The sequence below is a fragment of the Elaeis guineensis genome, chromosome 14 (genome assembly GCF_000442705.2).
Source record: "Elaeis guineensis isolate ETL-2024a chromosome 14, EG11, whole genome shotgun sequence".
In the NCBI taxonomy this organism is placed as follows: domain Eukaryota; kingdom Viridiplantae; phylum Streptophyta; class Magnoliopsida; order Arecales; family Arecaceae; genus Elaeis; species Elaeis guineensis.
In genome coordinates this window covers 51,575,281-51,594,526 of record NC_026006.2, presented here as the reverse complement: position 1 = coordinate 51,594,526, position 19,246 = coordinate 51,575,281, and the positions used below count along the sequence as shown (strand labels likewise).

The window sequence follows — 19,246 nt, the reverse complement described above, 5'->3', positions numbered from 1 at the left end:
CCAGACAATCAAGGCGATTTGGAGTTGGAGAAACGTGCGAGGATCAGCAACCAAAAAAAAAAAAAAAAAATCTAACGTGCTGGGAATGAACTTTTTACCAAAGTGGTATGAAAGGTGAAGAAGGCCAAAGTTGTAACAAAAAAGTGATCTTTTGGTGACATAATTTCAATCGAATTATCTGATAATCCTCAGGTAATCTATATAAACTTTCAAGTTCCCCAACTATAGAGAGACCAGGAAGCGAGGGAGAGGAATATGGAAGGAAGGATGACGAGAATTTTTCTGTGCCTCTTTCTCTGCTTCTTAGCCGGCATAGCAACAAATGATGCGGCAAGGCAAGGAGATGCCCTTAACAAGCTCTACTTCGACGTGTTCAATTTGAAGAGAGCAGCTCCTGCAAGTGCTGCCACTTCTGCCTCCAATGTTTTCTCCGATCTATCGTCCAAAGCTTATCCCCAGAAAGGGTTGAAGGAGAGTGACAAGATAAGCAAGTTGCCTGGCCAGCCTGAAGGTATAGATTTTGATCAGTATGGAGGCTATGTCACGGTCGATGCGGAAGCCGGAAGAGCTCTCTTCTACTACTTCACCGAGGCTGTCTCCGATGATCCTTCTTCCAAACCACTGGTTCTCTGGCTCAATGGAGGTGAATAGCTACTGTATCATTAATTTATAAACTATCTGGTGTCTTCATTAGGAATCTCAAATTGTCCTCTTTCTTTGGATGTCATCAGGGCCAGGCTGCTCGTCCCTTGGATACGGAGCAATGGAGGAGCTAGGGCCCTTCCGCGTCATGAGCGATGGCAAGACGCTGTTCAGGAATCCATATGCATGGAATACAGGTGTGATTTTAAGCATTCAGATTAATTCAATTTTAACGTTTACTACTCTTCCTAAATTTATTGAATCATTCACAAAGTTCATGACATGTGACATATTGTTGGTATGTGATGATGTTATTAGTTGTTTATTTCTAAAAGTCATTCATGTAGCAAATCAAATGATATGGGTGATGCAGTGGCTAATGTGCTGTTCTTGGAGAGCCCAGCTGGTGTTGGCTTCTCCTACTCCAACACCACCTCAGACTACGGCGAGAATGGGGACAGCAGGACCGCCGAGGATTCCTATGTATTCCTAGTAAACTGGATGGATAGATTTCCAGAGTACAAAGGCAGAGATTTCTTTATAGCTGGGGAAAGCTACGCTGGCCACTATGTGCCCCAGCTTGCTCATACCATTCTCCAGCACAATAATACCCACATCAACCTCAAAGGCATCATGGTATCTAATTATCTTTTAGCTCTAGCTTCTTGAAGTATCTTAATATGAAGAAAGTCTCATATTTTGTTTATCTTGTTGGACGTATTGGAATTGATATTGGACGATGCTAGATTGGCAATGGGGCGATCAACGACGAAACTGACAACAAGGGGCTCTGTGACTATTTGTGGACACATGCATTGATCTCAGATGAGACCATTGATGCAATCCACAAGTACTGCAATTTCTCGCCTGACGCCAGTAACCAGACTAATCAGTGCTATCAGGCAGTGGGGGTTGTCAACCAGGTCTTTGACACGCTGGACATCTACAATATCTATGCTCCTCTCTGCTTCTCATCCGGCGTCACGCCTTCTCCTAAGAGATACTCGGTTCGTCGCCTCTTCTTGTCACCTATTGCTGCTGCTTTAATTGAGCATCGAGCTTTCTAAAGGGTCTTCGTTACTTTTTGGGCAATTCAGATTGAAAATTTCGACCCATGCAGTGATTACTACGTGAGTGCTTATCTCAACAGTGCCCAAGTGCAGGAAGCTCTTCATGCCAATGTGACCAAACTCAATTACACTTGGTCTGCGTGCAGGTATCTCCTCATGCTACCTTGTCCAAATGTGTTAATTGACAAGAATATTTAGGTTCCTTGATGATTAGTGAGGCAAATGGGATGCGTTTTAATACGTGTGATAACTCGATGGAGTGATTGATGCTGCTCCAAGCTCACGTTGCCTGTAGCTATGATTAAGGAGATAGCTAATCCAATACCCACCACTAATCATGGTGCCTCAAGTCATGTTCTGATGTGTGTGGTAAGCATGTCCTATATCAAATACCCATGCACCAACTCACAAGAGATGGAGAGGAAAGACGACGGAAGGGAGAAAACACCTAGTGTGGGAATAGACAGATTACTCCGGTCCTCGCCAGCTGTAGATTCCTTTGGCTCCGACGAAGAAAGCTCTAGAGTCAGCCAGCCACCCAAATTACATGATATGGAGGTTGATACCCAGGCCCAGACCAACCAACACAAGACTTTTGTGGTCCAGTTATGTTTTCCATTCCCGATAACCCTTCCAAGCTGTGCTAGCTAGCTCATAGCTCAAACCGTCTAGCACAGGATGTGCCGAATCATACCGACGGGGATCGAGATGGTTCCAACATAAAAAACGGCACATGCTGGTGTTGAAAAAAAAAAAAGAGAAAAAAAAGAAAAGAGAGGAAAAAAAAGACAAAGAAAAAAAAAAGAGGGAGGAAGATCCGTCGGAGGGGCCGCCGAAGGGTCTCCAATAGACCGTTGTGGCTGTCGGACGGTGTAAACACCTTCCGCGGCTCCGCGGTGTGAAACAGGAGTGACCCGCTCCCTGTTTCCGTATTTTTTTTAAAAAATATTTTTTTAAATGAAGCCAATATGGGATTTGTCGGCTTCACTTAAGTGATGCTGGCATCGCTCCTGTAAAGCCGCAGGGGGTGTAAACACCACCTGTGGGCCACGGCGGCCTGCCAGAGGTCCTTCGATGGATCCCCTCCCTCTTTTTCTTTCTTCCTCCCTTTTTCTCTATTTCTCTCTTTTTCTTCTCCGGTTCGACTCCATTTTTCTTCGTCGGTTCGCTTCGGTTCGAAACAGAATGGAGACGTGTTAAACTGTACCATCGGCAGGCCGATACGACTGCCAGTATCGATTTTGCAAACCTTGGGTGTATGTAAATGATGGTTAAAGTTTCTTCTTCTATATGGATAGAATACAACCAATGATGCAAGGCCATATAACTCCAGGACCATTCACTTGCAAGCATTCGTTCGGCGAAATTTTTAGTTGGACAAAATCCACCACTAAGCTGGTGGACCAATTTAACCATGAACCAACATGCGCAAGCATGTTTGTACTGCTCCCTTTTGCCTCCCACTTCCTTTTTGTTTATCTTTATGCATATTGGTTTTTGGTTAAACGTCCACTACTGGTGGGTCTGATCCAACTTATAATTTCCTGTTCACTTCAGTATTTTTGCCTGTAGAGGCCGACGAGGCTCAAATAATGACATAGATATGTAGAACATGTATTCTTGAAACGCCAGGCAATCGTTTCTCTTTTTGCTTCCCCCCTTTTCTTTTGACTAAGAAGGCTGCCTTGTAGCATGGTTGGTCAACAAAAAGCAAGAGTAATGGAGGGCTTTAGTCTTCTTCAACCCAAGCCTTTGAATATGGACTTGGATTAGTAGACCAGTACCATTTTAGAGCATGGTTAATAATACAGCCTAGGCCACACTTGGATAGAAAAGAGAGAAGAAAGATGCACGAAACAAAGAGAATAGCAAAAGTAAGAAAAAACTCTATTCTAAAATTTTTGATTCAATAACAAGAAAATAGACTGACTACAACATTTGCCAAGAGCCATATTGATAGAAGAAAAAACCCTAACTTAACGTCTAAGCAATCCAAAATAAAGTAGGAGAAAAATCAAGACTTCTAATTTATCCAGGATCCTTCGGACTCCTGTTGACCTATCAAACGATAGAATCTGATCTCAAAATTGGGCATGACATTGAAACGGTCAAGCTCATACAGTACGAAAAGAATTTTTTCAATTAGATTCTTATAAACGATTCTGACTCCGGATGAGAGAGTTATGTCTATTTTAGCACGGCAAGATCAAAAATCGATAATATTAGGCACAATCAGCTTGTTCTTTTGGGTCTGATCCATCATATCGAAGTATTTACCAGCTAAGATGTCTACATCATCCTTCCTAGGCTAGAAAGAACTCATCCTTGAGTTAGAAGTCTCCTTGTCTTCTGACAAATCATCTATATAGAGAACCAAGTGCTTCGCATTGAACACATCAGACATACGGAGGAGATGACTAGGTAGCCTTAATTGATAAGCATCATCATTAATCTTTATGATTATCTCAAAAGGACCAATTTTTCGTTGGCTCAGCTTGTTATATTTATCAATAGGATATCGGTCCTTGGTTAGAATAGTCCACACAAAATTGCTGACTTTAGAAGTTAACTTCTTCTGATGCTTGTCAGCATTCTCTTTATACTTGGCATTATTGATCTCGATTTTTTTCTTAATGGATCGATGGATAGTCTGGATTTCTTCAACCTGCCTTTCAGCCTTCACACTGGATCGCCTCTTGGAAGTAATTGAAGTCAAGTCTAGAATACTATTTGAGTTTGACCTGTAGACTACCTGGAACGGACTGTAGCCTGTATCCATTCATCGAATGTTTGAAGGCAAACTCAGCCTGCACTAAGGTAAGTCCCACTATTTCGGTCATTCACCAGTAAGGCTCCTCAATAAGTTCCCCAAGCTCTTATTAACGGGCTCAGTCTGACCATCCATCTTATGGTGATAGGCTAAGCTAAACTGTAGAGATGTGCCCAATCTTTTCCACAAACTCCTCCAAAAATGACTCATGAACTTTGTGCCTCAATCAAACATAATCATCTTGGACATTCTGTGGAGATACACAATCTCCTTAAAAATAAAGCTGAGCAACATCGATGGCATTTAGAGTTTTGCGACACGCTATAAAGTGTGCCATATTTGAAAATCAATCCACCACCACCAGTACTAAATCACATCGTCTTTGGGTCACAAGTAGTCCCAGCACAAAGATCATATTGACCTCTTCCCATGGATGGTTATGAATAGGCAAAGGAGTATGCAATCTTGCATTAGTCACCATATCCTTTGACACTTGACACATCTAGCAATGCTGCATATGTTGGATCACGTCACGCTTCATCTTTGGTTAGTAATACTTGCTATGAATCAATATGAGGATCTTATCTCTCTCGAAATGGCCTTTTCTATGGAGTTCCTATATGATTTTATCCTACAAAGAATAATCAAGAATATAGAGTTGTACCCCTCGGAATAAAAACCATCCCACACTTGGTAATCAACTCGATCATCAATCTAGACCTCCTGTAGAATGGTAGCAAAGTCTGGATTGCTGGCATAAAGATCTCTCAAAGCATCAAAGCCGACCACCTCTACTCAAAGAACACCCAGAACTTGGTTGTCCTACTCAGTGCATCCGTCATTTAATTCTGAGCACCAAACTTATGCTTCATAATAAAGTGACACTCCTGCAAGTAGTTTACCTACTTGATATACCTACAGCTCAGCTTTTCTTGACCATTGATATATTTTAGAGCCTCATAATCAGTGTAAAGAATGAACTCACTCTGGACTAGATAGTGCTGCCATTATTGAAGAGCACTAACCACAGCATAAAATTTAGCATCATAAGTAGAGAGTAGTTTATCTTTGACCCTGATAATTTTTTGCTATAGAAAGAAACAGATCGCCCTTCTTGATCGAGAACTCTACCCATCTCAGTAGAAGAGATATCGCACTCCATTTCGAAGATCTTGGAGAAGTCTGGAAGAGTCAGAACATCAGCAGAAGCAATCTTTTGCTTGATATTTTTGAAGGCAATCTACGCATCTAGAGTCCACTAAAAATACCTTCCTCTCATGCAATCAATCACTGAAGACATGATGGAGTTGAAACCCTGGATAAACCTATGGTAGAATGACACCAAGCCATGAAAGCTCCACACTTCAGTGATGTTGCAAGGTACTGGCCAATTCTAGATGGCCTACACCTTGGATGGATCTGTCCGTAGCCCTTCATAAGAGATGATGTAGCCAAGGAAGGTTAGGCTATCCGTCATGAAGCTGTACTTCTTAGTGTTAGCATATAACTTCTCCCTCCTCAGTGTATCAAGAACCTCCTTAAGATGTTGTAGGTGAGCTTTCAAAGTAGGGCTATAAATGAGAATGTCATCAAAATAAACAATGATAATTTTATTGATGTAAGGCGGCAGCACATGGTTCATCAACCTCATAAAAGTTTTCGATGTATTGGAAAGCCTGAATAGTATCATCAGTCACTCATATAGGCCTTCTCTCGTCTTGAAGGTTGTTTTTCACTCATCTCCAAACCGAATGCACAACTGATGGTAGCCACTCTTCAGATCCATCTTTGAAAAGACTTTGGCTCCAATAAGTTGATCAAGCATATCATTCATCATCAAAATCAAAAATTGATACTTGATAGTGATCTGATTGATCGCCCTGCTATCTATGCACATGCATTATGAACCATCTTTTTTTGGGAACCAACAATGTAGGCACTGTGTAAGGACTCATGCTTGGCCTAATGTATCATTTATCTAGCAACTCCTGGACCTACCGCTACAACTCTTGGTGTTCAGTATGAGTCATGTGGTACATGGGCTTATTTGGTAGACTCACTCCCGAAGTAAGATTAATATGGTGCTGAATATCTCTTTTTGATTGCAGTCCTGCATGTAAATCTTCAAAAAAAATATCAGCAAACTCCTAAGAATAGGACATTTCATGGATGGAACTTCTCGCTCAGCCAACTCACCCTTCTCCACAACTATCAAGAAATAGCCAGTCTCCATTGCTTTTTTCAAGTGTACTTTGTCAGAAGGTTAATACTGGTCTCTAGCTTTGATTTAGGTAGGTCCTTCTCCTTCATCGATGCCAGAGTAAGCTTCTGATTATCCTTCCAAAATAAATAGGGTTCCAGCAACCATCATGAGTGACGTTGTGATCATACTATCATAGTCTTCTCAAAAATAGATGGCAAGCATCCATGATAATGACATCACACCAAACTTTATCGACGTACTTCTGTTCGATAGAAAATAATACAACATAGTGACTATTGACCACCACGTCGCTTCTTTTTCGAAACTATGGCAACTTATAAGATTGAGGATGTTTTTCAGTCGTCAGATTCAGCTTAGTGACGATCTCTTAAAAGATGATGTTCTCACAGCTACCTCCATCAATGATGATTTTGTAGATCTTTTTTCAATGGTGCAGTAGGTATGAAAGTTATTAGTCCATCTTCAATCTTCTTTCTCCTCCTTTTTGAGAGCAAGTAGGCTTTTTCGAACAACTAAAGCCTCTCCTTTATCTCTAAATAGTAGAGAATCATCCCCTTTTTCACCTCCTTCATCATAAATAGGCTCTTGATCCTCATCGGATATTTCATCTCTTTCTATCATTAGCTGCTTTCTATGCCAACCAGTAGGCTTCTTACACTCGCTCCATATGTACCTGATCTCACCATAGTTGTAGCACCATAGAGTAGAAGATCCAGTCGACGCTGGCTTAGAGGGCCTCGCATCAATAGCACTATGAACAGGAGAGGTAGAAGCTATGTTGCACTGCATGTCCCTCTAATTTTTTGATGCTTGGTTGTCCCACAAGAAAGGATTAGACTTGAGCATATGCCTTCATCACTACTGCTTCTTAGCAACTACAGTACGGTGGTAAGCTTCTTTGACTGTTCACAGGAAGTGGAGGCTGAAGACATCTTGGATCTACTATCTTAGTCCATCAAGATATTTACAACCATTTACTCCTCCCTCTCTGTCAGGTCATTTTTTAGTGACCAGCTAGTAGAACTCTTCCATATATTCATCTACGGACCTAGTCCCTTGTTGAAGGCTTTGTAGATACTGATATAGGGACTGCATATAGTTGAAGGACAAGAATTACTCTTTCAATGTCTTCTTCATTTTTTTCAGTTTTGGATCTTTGGCATGCCTTTGCATTCTTTGGTCTTTTTTAGCTGTTGCCATCAGGTAGAAGCCTGACCTATCAACTTTAGGGTGACAAGTTTCACTTTCTTATCATCGGACATCTTCTTATACTCGAAGATACGTTTGATCTAATCCAGCCAATCGAAGAACACCTCCATTTGTAGACTATCCGAATACTCAGGTAGATCTATCTTGATGGTATCATACCAACAGGTTGGTCACTCGAACGAATTATTTTGACCTTCACGTCAATATGTGGGAGTACCCTTATGAAAGGGGTTCTTAAAATCTAAAGCTTCTCCATCAAATATATGGTCTTCTGGTTCCACCTCAAATCTCGTATCTCGATTTTTCAACTGCATAAGACATGTAGTTAGTTCCATCACCTGTCTCCTCAAATCTTCACACTCTATATCTATCATCAGATCTTGCTCCTACTGCATGATTTTTTTAGGAGCTACCATCGCCTGTATTATAGGTTGGTTCTGCTTGCAGCCACCAGCATCATCCACCATCTTGATTGTAGGAAAAAAACTCTGCTCAAGGATTAGTTGGGCTCTGATACCAACTAACACAGTCTAGACCACATTTTGATAGAAAAGAGAGAAGGAAGATGCATAAAACAAAGAGAACAGCAAAAATAAGAAGAAACTCTCTTCTAGAGTTTTTAATTCAATAACAAAAAAATAGACTGACTATAATATTTATAGAAAAAAAAATCTAACTTAATGCCTAAATAATCTAAAATAAAATAAAAAAAAAAGATTAAGACTACTAATTCATCCAGGATCCTTCGCGCTCCTATTGACCTATCAAATGTTAGAATCTGACCTCAAAATTGGGTGTGATGGCAAAGTAGTCAAGCTCATAGAGTATGAAAAGGGCTTTTCAAATTAGGATCTTATAAGCGATTCTGATTCTGGATAAGAGAGTTATGCCCATTTTAGCGTGATAGAGTGATTTCTTATCCTTTCGGATTTAATCCATCAAATCAAGATATTTACTAGCTAAGATGTCTATGTTAGTTAATTATATGATTTTTGGAATATTTTTCATTGGATTATTTTTTTTCTCATTTTATCATGTGCATCAATTTTATATAAACATTATTAGAACTTTTATACTTGTACTCTTGTTTTAATACCCTTGCAACTATGACTATCCTAGTATTAAGCTTCTATCCATTTTAATATTTTAATAAAAAATTAACTTAATTAGTTTTAGGAATGACATCCACTAATTGTTGAGAAAAAAATAATAACGAATTTCCTACAGCTTCAAAAAATTCACTTTTATGAGGTGATATGCTTCCTCCATCCAAGTTAAGACCCTACGAGGTCCCATATATATTGTGATGTCTACTTGTTATTTCTCATGAATTCGACATCCATTGTCATCGTATTCATTAAATTTCTTTTTATGAAACATGTTGACTAAACTTTAAAGGGGTCTTTTTCATAATAATACTGACCACTCTATTCTTACCAAGGAGTGATATTCCCTAATATTATGTGTGCACTTACTAACTCACTTTCCCTTATTGGTGGTTCTTAAACATCCCACATTTACATCAGTTATCCTACTATAAATTTAAGAGAATGGGGTTAGATGATCTTAATGAGAGCTAATATTGGGAATATTGCTAATGCAACTCAAGCTATAACTTCACCTCTTTCCCCTTGAATAAAAGAACAAGCATAAACTATGCCAGGATGTTTCATTTTTATTAGGAGCTAAGATCATAAAGGATACAATTATTTTGACTATGGTTCATTTGTTCCACTTAAAATGAATTGGTTAATATGAAGATGGGAGTCATTCAATGGCATATTATGCAATCCAAAATCACTACTAGAATTGTCATTACTAGATTAAAACAAAATTGACCAATGGTGCATAAATATAAAAATAAAGTATGCACATTATTGTGTTTAAAGGTTACAACAAAATAAGTGTTGTATTTTAAGTTGGAACTTTAGTTTATTATGGAACTTTCATATAATAATATAAATTTTATATGGTATATTTTTATTCTTTCATAGAAGTAGCACTTAATACTATCAAAGATTTCTTGATAACTATTCAATTGTCACCCAAAATCACTTAAAAATTTCAAATATGTTGAATTATGGACATGAGATGGAAAATAATACTTACGGTCTACAGTATGTCTTTTTTCTCTTTGTAGGATTGGGGTTGGCTCATTCCAGAGGCCCTTAGGTATTTGGGAGTATAAGCCTACCCCGAGCTGACTTTTTCTAGTTATACTAGCCCAACCCATAAATCTTATGGGATTTTTAGGACTAATCATCTAAACAGACCCTTAATATTTTTAATAATCTTTCAAGTTTTAGGATTATATTTAAGTTTTATTAAATACTCTTTTATCCCATAATATTATGATGCAGGCAGTTTGCACAATGGACAGATAGCCCTTCTACAGTCTTACCACTTATCAAAGAATGTATGGCTAATGATGTACGAGTTTGGGTGTACAGGTAATATTGATGAGTTAATTTTCTATAAAGCTGTCATATTTTAAAATATCATAGATATTTCTAAATCAATAATAATTATATATCATTATAAATATGTAATTAGTTTCTTTTTAATAAATACAGTGGAGATGTTGATGGTCGGATTCCTGTCACTTCATCGAGATATTCTCTCAATCAGCTAAATCTTTCAGTAAAAACTAAGTGGCAACCATGGTTTGTCAATAAAGAGGTAAACTATTCACCTAATATTTTGATTACTAAGTCCATATATTTTTTTAGTTAACCATTTACATATATGCATACAAAAATAATAAATAAAATAAAAAAGTAATTAAGGTAATTAGTAAATATGTAAGGTCATAACATGATTCTTTATGTAAAACTTAAATAGTGATATTTGTTATATATCAAAAACAAACATCACATAAAAATTGATAACAATGTTTTCAAGTCATATGCTCCAATAAAAAGTCCTCTTCAAATGCAATTAGCCTAATTGGTTGTTTCACTTTTTTCTTCATTGTCTCGAAAAGAAGCCTAGTGCCTCCTTTTTAATCTCTTATTAATGGTCATTTAGGATCAATTATCCAACTTCTCTCTTATTCTAATGAAGTTATAAGAAACTTCATTATCCTTCAATTTTATTTGATAAATTTGATATTCTTTTCAGTACTTTAGTGATTATCCTTAAATGATGATGACCTCAAGCATAAAATCTAAAGAAAAATTTTACCTAGCAATGAATGACTTTATATAGTAAGGAAAAGGTCAAGGTTTTCTAATCCTAATAGGCAAAATAATTGTAATGCATTGTGAGAATATATCAAGTCATTTCAATTTATAAGAGGCCTATTAAGCAATAGCATCACATTTTTGCTTTCCTCCCTTTGTCAAATTTCTCCTTTCCCACTTAAATCTAATGATTTTGATTCTATCAATCCATAGTTGCAAATATAGAATTAAAATGAGTTCTTAATGAATTTTGGAACCATTTTTGTTACCTACCTTATTCCCCAAAAAGTAACATAATTCAATTAATTAAGATGATCTTGTACAAATGCCCTAAAAATCCTAAGATTCTTTTGCTATCAAAGTAGTATTTAAAGAATGTTAGTGTAGACTAAGTGTTTTCATGGAAGTCTATATAATCTTTTAATTATAAAACTTTGCTTAAGCAAGTATACTAACTTATCTTACTTCCTCTTTTTTAAATATTATGGATAGGTTGGTGGATATAGTATCATTTATGATGGTAACTTAACATTTGTCACCGTTAGAGGAGCAGGACATGAGGTTCCGAGCTACCAAGCACTTCGAGCACTTGTACTTATCAAATTTTTTCTTGATGGAAAGCTGCTACCCGCTTGAAACTAGTTTAATTTAAATTTCTCTATGTCTTATGTATATAGGTCAAAAAGTAATTACTTATTATTTATTTCAACCATGTTTGCTCATTTAGCCATTTATTTACTATCATTTGAAGACATACACTTATAGTTCATAGTTGGAATGTATAATTCTCTCTCTCTCTCTCTCTATCTCTCTCTCTCTCTCATATCAAAGTTCTATTATAAAGCACAAAGGAAATGTTGAACCATGCATTAAGCCATTCATTTAAGAGGATGGTTAAGATCAAGCTTTTCATGGTTCTATTCTTGAAGTACATGCTTAATATATTTTACCAAAAAAAGTACATTCTTAATATTCTATCCTTTGCCTTCTATATGTGTGAATTCAATTATCTACAAATCAAAATTCAAACATTATGTCAAGCCATATTAGGAGGCCTACTTGACTGGATTATCAAGCTAAAATATATTATGTATAATGAGGGCATACTAGATGATGCTTATGAGTTACAACCTAAGAAATAAGTGATAGATGTTCGGTGGAGAGTATTGTCGCAGATGCAAAATATAGAATGCTTTGGAGGACATTACCTTTGATTGTTTGGAAATATTAGGAAAATGATGAAAGAAGGTAAAATGCTGATAAAATGAGTGAGATAGGATTTGTTTAAAGGGAAGATTTATGCATAGCTCTGGACAAAAAACATTGGCAATCAAAATAGATGGCTTAAGATCTGTTAGTAATGTTCATTGGAACAAATCAGAATATTCTAGGGAGAGCTTATATCTGATTAAATTTGAAAGTTCCAATTCAAGTTGTATGCTCAAACTTTTCCATTTACTCAAATCAATTATGCAAGATAGACAAAATAAAAATTCTTGAGTCTCATGGTTATAAGACATGTTAGAAATTTTTATTGGAAGTATTACTACTGATCCTCAGCTTGGGTCTGATTGGCTGGAGCGAGGCAACGTCTGACTAAGACGACAGTGATCGGACATGCAAAACAAGTCCTTGACCAGAATTGGCTCTAGAGAGGACCTTTTGATGCTCAAATTAGGAATCGATAGAATAGATAGGAAGGAGTATACGATAGAGTTGCATACCTTGGAGGTCCTCTATTAGCTCTACTTATAGAGTATGAGAGTTGTAGAAGAGAAGAATTGAAAGCCACTCCATCTCCTTTGGATGCATTATTCTGAGATTTTTGATCTGATTTTTTGGGATTAAGTTGTTGTGCCTGCCTTATCTAGTCTGTAGCCAGTTGCTTCCAATGGTGATGTGATTCGATAAAATTGCATGAGGGTTTCTTATCAACCTTTTCAAATGTGGTGATCAAAGCAGAGGTCGGAAGGAAGGTCAAAAAGAGCATGGCTTGGTGGCTTGCAACATGTTTAGTCAATGATAAGGATCGGCATAGATGTATGGGTCGGAGCCAACATGGGGATCGAAGCCTAAAATTTGGATCGAGGTCTGATGCCCAGAGGTTGTTCTGATGTCGAGAGTAGCGGTCGTCATATAGATCAATGGTCTAAAATACACAGAGATGAGGGTCGGCCATCGATGAGGGGGTTGGCGTTCGAAGTGTGAACTGATGGTTCATGTATGGGAACACTGATAATGAAGTTAAAAACCTATATATAGGTCGGTGGCCAATGTATGGGTCCGTGGCCAACCTATGGGTCGGCTGTGGGTTGGTCACTAACCAAAGTCTACTCGTATCTTTGGTTCGGGCATCAGAATTCTATCCACAACATATGTCTCCCTACTCTCAAGTCTAAACTGGGATCAGACGTGGGGAGTGCGAATTTGTCGTGTCCACCAAAGACACATATTATGCTTTCATTTCTTGGACAAAATAGCTCTCCGTAACTTTCGAACCATCACATCAAGGAGTTGGTAAGATCTGTGGTGAGGCATCAGATGGCTGTTATTAAAGATTTGATTGAATTTGAGGCATGATGCATGCCTTTAGAGATGTGCCCATAAATGCATCTTGAGAAGAAATCATTTTGGTTGATTTAATTTTATCATGTGGTAGCCATTCAACAATTTGAATCAAATCGGTGAGGGTCAAGAGCCATTCATACCTTTATAAATAGGGTGTCCTCTTCGTTCTACTCTTTTCCTCATTGTTTTACCCAATTTTCTTCTTCCTTATGCTAGCAGTGTTCCTCTGGAAAAGGTTCAAAGCTCCCTTAGTAACTTTCAGCCATCTTCTTGAAGATCTACTCTTAGTTGTGCAAGTTGGTTTCTTAGAGTCCTTCCCTAGTCACCTCTTAGTCTTTCTTTTTGCCTTTCTTTGTGTGTCTGTTTGCTGCTTCCTTTCTTCCTTTCTCCTTTCATATTTTTCTTGGAACTTCAACTTATTCATCAGTCCTAAGATGGATAGACTAGGGAAAAAGGTGGTGAGGGTGCCTTCCAATCCTTGCTTGAGGGATGACCCTAGGGAGTCGAGTATCGGGCATGGTGGTGAGAACTTCGTGCCTAGAAAATACTACTCTATACTAGACTCAGATGATCTCAGTTTGCTTAGGACTCACTTTGGCATCCTATTTGAATTTAATCTAGAGCTCCTGGGTTCAACTGGTAGGATCTGTAACCCCTCTCCTGGTCGGCTCGCTTTGTACTAAGAGCCATTTCAGGCTGATCTTAAACTCTCTCTTCATCCTTTTGTAGTCAAACTTTTTCTATCCTTTGGTATGGCCCTAGGTTTGATGGCCCCGAACTCATGGCATTTTGTTATTAATTTTTTGGCTGCATATTTCTTAGTGGAGTTGAGCCATTCATCAATCTATTTCGATCTTTTTTCACCTTTAAGAGGCATCCATATGCCGATGATTGGTGGTACTTTTTCTTCCAAAAAGGGGTTCATGCCTTTGTCTGTTCATGGCTGGAAGGGGCGCTTCCTTTATGTCTCCTATTCGGCCATAAGGGATTGAGGGTTTGCCAGCTGGGGCTGACCAGGGAGTCTGACCTCCAAGCTCCTGAGTTAGGAGATGCAGACAAACAGTGCTTCAATGCACTACACGGGTATAATATTTTGTTGTTGTCAGAGTTGCTATCTGAAGAGACTCTTTTTAATGTTGGCCTTAGTCTAGCTAACCCCCAAGATAAGGATCGGATTGGCTGATCCATTCTTTTTCCTTTCCTCATCTTCTTTTTTTAAAAAAACTTGCTTGGGTTTGATGCAGAAATGAGGCCTGAGAAAATTCAGACAAGGAAGAAATTGAGCCTGAAGAAGAGGAAGGCTTCGAGTTCGTCCTCTTATGTGGCCATGCTGAAGAAGCTGTGCCAAGCTTCAACAAGCTAGGTGAAGGAACCTGACAAGAAAGGTTTTCCACCAGTCGGGGTGGCCCAAGCCTCCCCAATACAAGCTCGGGTGTTGGTAGTTCATCCGACACCTTCGACTCTGGGCCCTGCACCTCAGGTCCCAGCACCAGCCCCTTGAGTTGAAAGGATCAGTTTAGCACTAGCTTCCCCTCCCAGCCAAGGACTTAACACTTTTTTGGTTTCTTCATCAAGCTCCACTTTGCAAGACCACAAAGTGACTCATGAGCTGCTGTGAAGCATCCTTCTTCCAGCGGATATTGATTAGCTGGAGAACTAGGGCCTAGGCACCCAATAGAGAGATGCCATTGACTCATATTTAGATAAGTTTTTTGATTTTCTCCTTTCTTTATATCTTCAGTAGCTAATTTGATCATTTTTGTAGCTCGACCATTATATTGCCCTGTTTACCAACTCGATAGAGACAACGAGGACAAGGGCTTTTGAAGTCTGCAAGGAGGTCGAGACCTTTAAATTGAAGGTTGGTGGAGCTGAAGCTAAGACAAAGCACCTTGAAGTGGCACATGAGATGGCCAAGGCTGCACATACGTAGGCTGAGGTGGTGAAGACGATAGCTAAAGTGGCGAAAGCTGATGCTGAAGCTACATAAAAGAAGGTGGAGGCTGCGTAGAATAGGATTGGGGCCACATTGAAGAAGGTTGAGGTGAACCTTTAGGAAGAGAGAAAGAAACACTAGGCAGTCGATGAGAAGATTACAGATGCCGATCGGTTGGCAGTTGAGGCATTTCGATCTTCTCCAAAGTATAATTAGGAGAAGATTAATTTCTTCAAAGAAGCCTTCTTCTTGGGATAGGACTTGCTTCGGCAAAGGATAACCATCCATCTTTCTGATGTTGTTACAAGCACCAAAAATAAAAATTTAATCTGACTCAACTATTATATGGAATAGTGTGAGATCGGGTATCGAATCCTCAAGGATCAATGGATTGAGTTGTGTTCAAATTAAAAAATATAGTGAAGAAATAAAAATTTTAGGATTTAAGAAAGATAAAAAAATAAGTTGACAGAAATAAAGTTTAAAAAAAATCAAGTAGAAGAAAGAACCTCAGAATTTTTCGAATTCATCCTTAATCACAGATTAGTATTTAATTGAAGCAATCAAGATGACTAAAAACTACAAGCCTGAGTGATGATCAAAAGATAAATCATAGTTTAGTACTTAACATAGTTTATCTTGCTGAGTACAAATCATATCTTCAAATCATGACTCGTCTCTACATAATCATAAACTATTCAAGAATAACTACTATAAAATAAGAAACACTATTACTTAAACACATAAATAAAATCATAGAAACTATTCATATTTATAAAATATTCAATAAAAATTTAAAAAAAAGATGCCTTACAATGTTTAAATAGTTGATTGCATAAGAAAAGAAATACACAATAAGATTCAAAAAATTAAATACAAATATGATCTTAAGGAGTTCATTTACTCCCTCAAGGATGAAGGATTTAGATGCTCATGGGTTGAATCTTACTCGCCACCAAAAGCTCCATCTTCTTTGATTGTTGGAGAAGAACTTTAAAAAAAAGAAGATGTAGAACCTCCTTATGCCACCAAAGACTCTCTCAAAACTCCAACACCTGACAGCCTCCCTCTCTCTTTACTTCTCTACAAAATTTTCTCTCCATCAAATTTCTCTCTATTTTTTTCTTGTTCCCTTGGGCCACCCTACACTCCCTTTTATAGCCTTCAAAATCGCCTAAAACCCTAAGCACCCCAAATCTCACAAACCCTCGTGCCTTCTTTCCTATTTTGACTTTGGCACCCCAAAACTAGCCACCACAAAACTCTATGCCTCTCTTTCTTTCTGTTTTCTTGTCAAACCCTAAAACCTTCCTCACATCCCAGGCATGTTTAAACCACACCCACATGCACGCCCATGCCCGCTCGCTCGTGCTGTGTATGAGCAGTGATGTGGACCGCACCCCTTTTGTGTGCCACATACGTCTATGCCTGTGCACCGCATGTGTGGACCACACGGGGGTATCTATGCACCATGTGAATGGGCCGTGCAACTATTTCTCTAGGCCATATGCCCTTGTAGGCCACCTTGCTTTTCTTTGGGCTATGTGCCCCTACAGTTGCTTTTTTCTGGCCTGGATCACATATTTGCATTGGTTGAAAACTTGTCGATAGAGGTGGGCTAGCTTGGGCTTTATCTTGAGCTTGGTGATCGTAGAAATGTGTGACGAGCTGATAGCACATATTCATTAGGAACCTTACTGGTTGGTTTATGAATAATTCTCCATGATTAATAATTCTTAAAAAAAAGATAAAAAATATCAAATACTAAATAATAGAGATTAAATAGCATAAGTTCTAATAATTTTTATGTTATATTAATGCATTGATCACTTCCTGATATGGACATGTCCTTTCTAGATAAGGATGATGTAGATGAGGATAATTAATTGGCTGAGCTTGTCATCAAATGGCAACCCCAACCGAAGTCCGTTGTCACCGAGGAAGCCCAGTCCCAACCAGCAAGGAGAATCCCTGCAGATGCTCCAGAAGCTCTCGAGACCGAGGTAGTCAATGCCTCCATTTAGGCTTCAGCTTTGTAATCTTTTTTATTTTTCCTATTTTATGTAGTGATAAACTTTTCTATTTAATAAAAAGAGCCTTTTACCTCTGAGTTTTTCTCTTGATTTTTTGTAATGTGCTTGTTCTCTATACAGTCCAATCATTGTGGTTGTATGGTCTCTTATCATCTCACTGAACCCCTTTCACAAGTTGTGGGTCTACCTATTAGATCCCGTATCAAAGCTCTTGAGGAGGAGCTTCGTGAGGCCAAGAAGAAAGCTTTTGAGGTGAGTTGAAGGGCTTCTGAGAGAGAAAAGTCATGTACTGAGGCTATCGCAAAAATGAAGCATCTTAGAGAAAATATTAGGTAGATAGACAAATCATATTTTTTAGAGAAGTGCATGACCAAAGCTTGTTTGAAATCAGGCAAGGCCATTGAGGAAGCTAGATTGGGTGTTGTCGAAAGAATCGCTCAACCCCATAATGAACTTCATGCCGCATAGGATAGGATCTTTGCCCTTGAACATTTGATTGATTCAAGTAAACTAGTTGAAGAGGTGAGGTGGGGCAATGTTGAGAAGATAGTTCAGCTCTAAAACGAGATTTATATGGCATAGGAGCGAGCCACCACATTGGAGCATCAGGTCAGTGAAGAAAGATCGATAATAGTAGAAATTCAGTTGGAACTGGGGGAAAGCAGAGCATCGACCATGTTTACTAGAGACAAGATTGGCCAGATGGAGATAAGATTTGTAGCAAACTAGGTTAGGGTCATCCATGGGGTGTTAAAGTCATCTCTAACGACTTATCAAATCAGCTTTAGAAAATGTAAATCATTGACCACGCAATTTTTTCTCAAGATTGATGTTGACCTACTCAAATAAATAGCTCCAGATGATTCTGAGCTTCCCCCAATCATTGTTGGCATGACAGATGATGATGAGGGACCTTCTTAGGTGGAAGATAATCTAGCTCCCCAAAGTCCATGATCAATTGTAATTTTTTTTGCAGTTTTGGTTTGTAGATTATATTGTCACCTTGTAACCATTGCGGTTGGTTGCTCCGACTTTTGAAGTTAATAAAATGTTATTTTTGTTCTTATATATTATCCTTGTCTTTAATTTCTGTGGCTGAATTTTATGTTATCTTTTTACATTTATTGGTCTTTCTTATCATTCGGCCTCGTTTAAGGTAGCTATTGTGGATGCCTTTAGCGTGAGCTTTCATTCACTTAGTTTATCCTTTAGATTGGGTGTGATTTTGAGATTCATGGGTCTTTCGCTAGATTCCAGGTTCCTGAGGTCTAGTTTACCCCTGGGTTGTTGAGGTTGTCAGACATTCTTGTAGCTATTCAGAGATAAAATGCTTCAGGAACCTTGTGGCCATATTCGCCTTGTTGACGAGGTGTACCTCTTGTGGTTATGTTTGTCTTGACGATGAAGTGCTTCTCTTGTGGCTATGTTCATCCTAATGATGAAGTGCTCCTCTTGTAGAGATCATCATGGCATATTCATCTATGTGATGAGACATCCTTCTCTCAGTTATATTTATCTTGGGATGAAGCACCTTGAAGGTCTTGTTTTTATGGTATATTCATTTAGGTGCTGAGACACCCTTCTCATAGCTATATTCATCTTGGAACGAAGC

General features: G+C 38.4%; 1 protein-coding gene across 3 annotated transcripts; it reads left to right on the top strand.

Annotated features, from left to right (window-relative positions):
* Positions 1 to 17,708, top strand: LOC105057564 (serine carboxypeptidase II-3). Of its 3 annotated transcripts, none has more exons than XM_029268270.2 (8): positions 1 to 643; positions 732 to 839; positions 1,016 to 1,278; positions 1,389 to 1,649; positions 1,740 to 1,858; positions 10,276 to 10,365; positions 10,489 to 10,594; positions 17,459 to 17,708. In XM_029268270.2, exons 1-8 carry the CDS (start codon positions 256 to 258, stop codon positions 17,471 to 17,473), a joined length of 1,350 nt encoding a protein of 449 aa, XP_029124103.1. In that variant the 5' UTR covers positions 1 to 255; the 3' UTR covers positions 17,474 to 17,708. The 3 variants fall into 3 exon arrangements, with proteins under 3 accessions (XP_029124103.1, XP_010938507.1, XP_029124104.1); XM_010940205.4 differs by lacking the exon at positions 17,459 to 17,708 and adding an exon at positions 11,590 to 11,902 and having other exon boundaries at positions 2 to 643; XM_029268271.2 differs by lacking the exons at positions 10,489 to 10,594; positions 17,459 to 17,708 and adding an exon at positions 11,590 to 11,902 and having other exon boundaries at positions 2 to 643.
* Positions 17,709 to 19,246: the final 1,538 nt, after the last annotated feature.

What these genes read in the sequence shown, in the direction of transcription:
- LOC105057564 (XM_010940205.4), top strand. Translation starts at nt 256, where the DNA reads ATGGAAGGAAGGATGACGAGAATTTTTCTGTGCCTCTTTCTCTGCTTC. An exon ending in TCAACCTCAAAGGCATCATG is followed by an intron (nt 1,279 to 1,388) that starts GTATCTAATTAT and finishes GGACGATGCTAG; the next exon opens with ATTGGCAATGGGGCGATCAA. An exon ending in CATGGTTTGTCAATAAAGAG is followed by an intron (nt 10,595 to 11,589) that starts GTAAACTATTCA and finishes TATTATGGATAG; the next exon opens with GTTGGTGGATATAGTATCAT.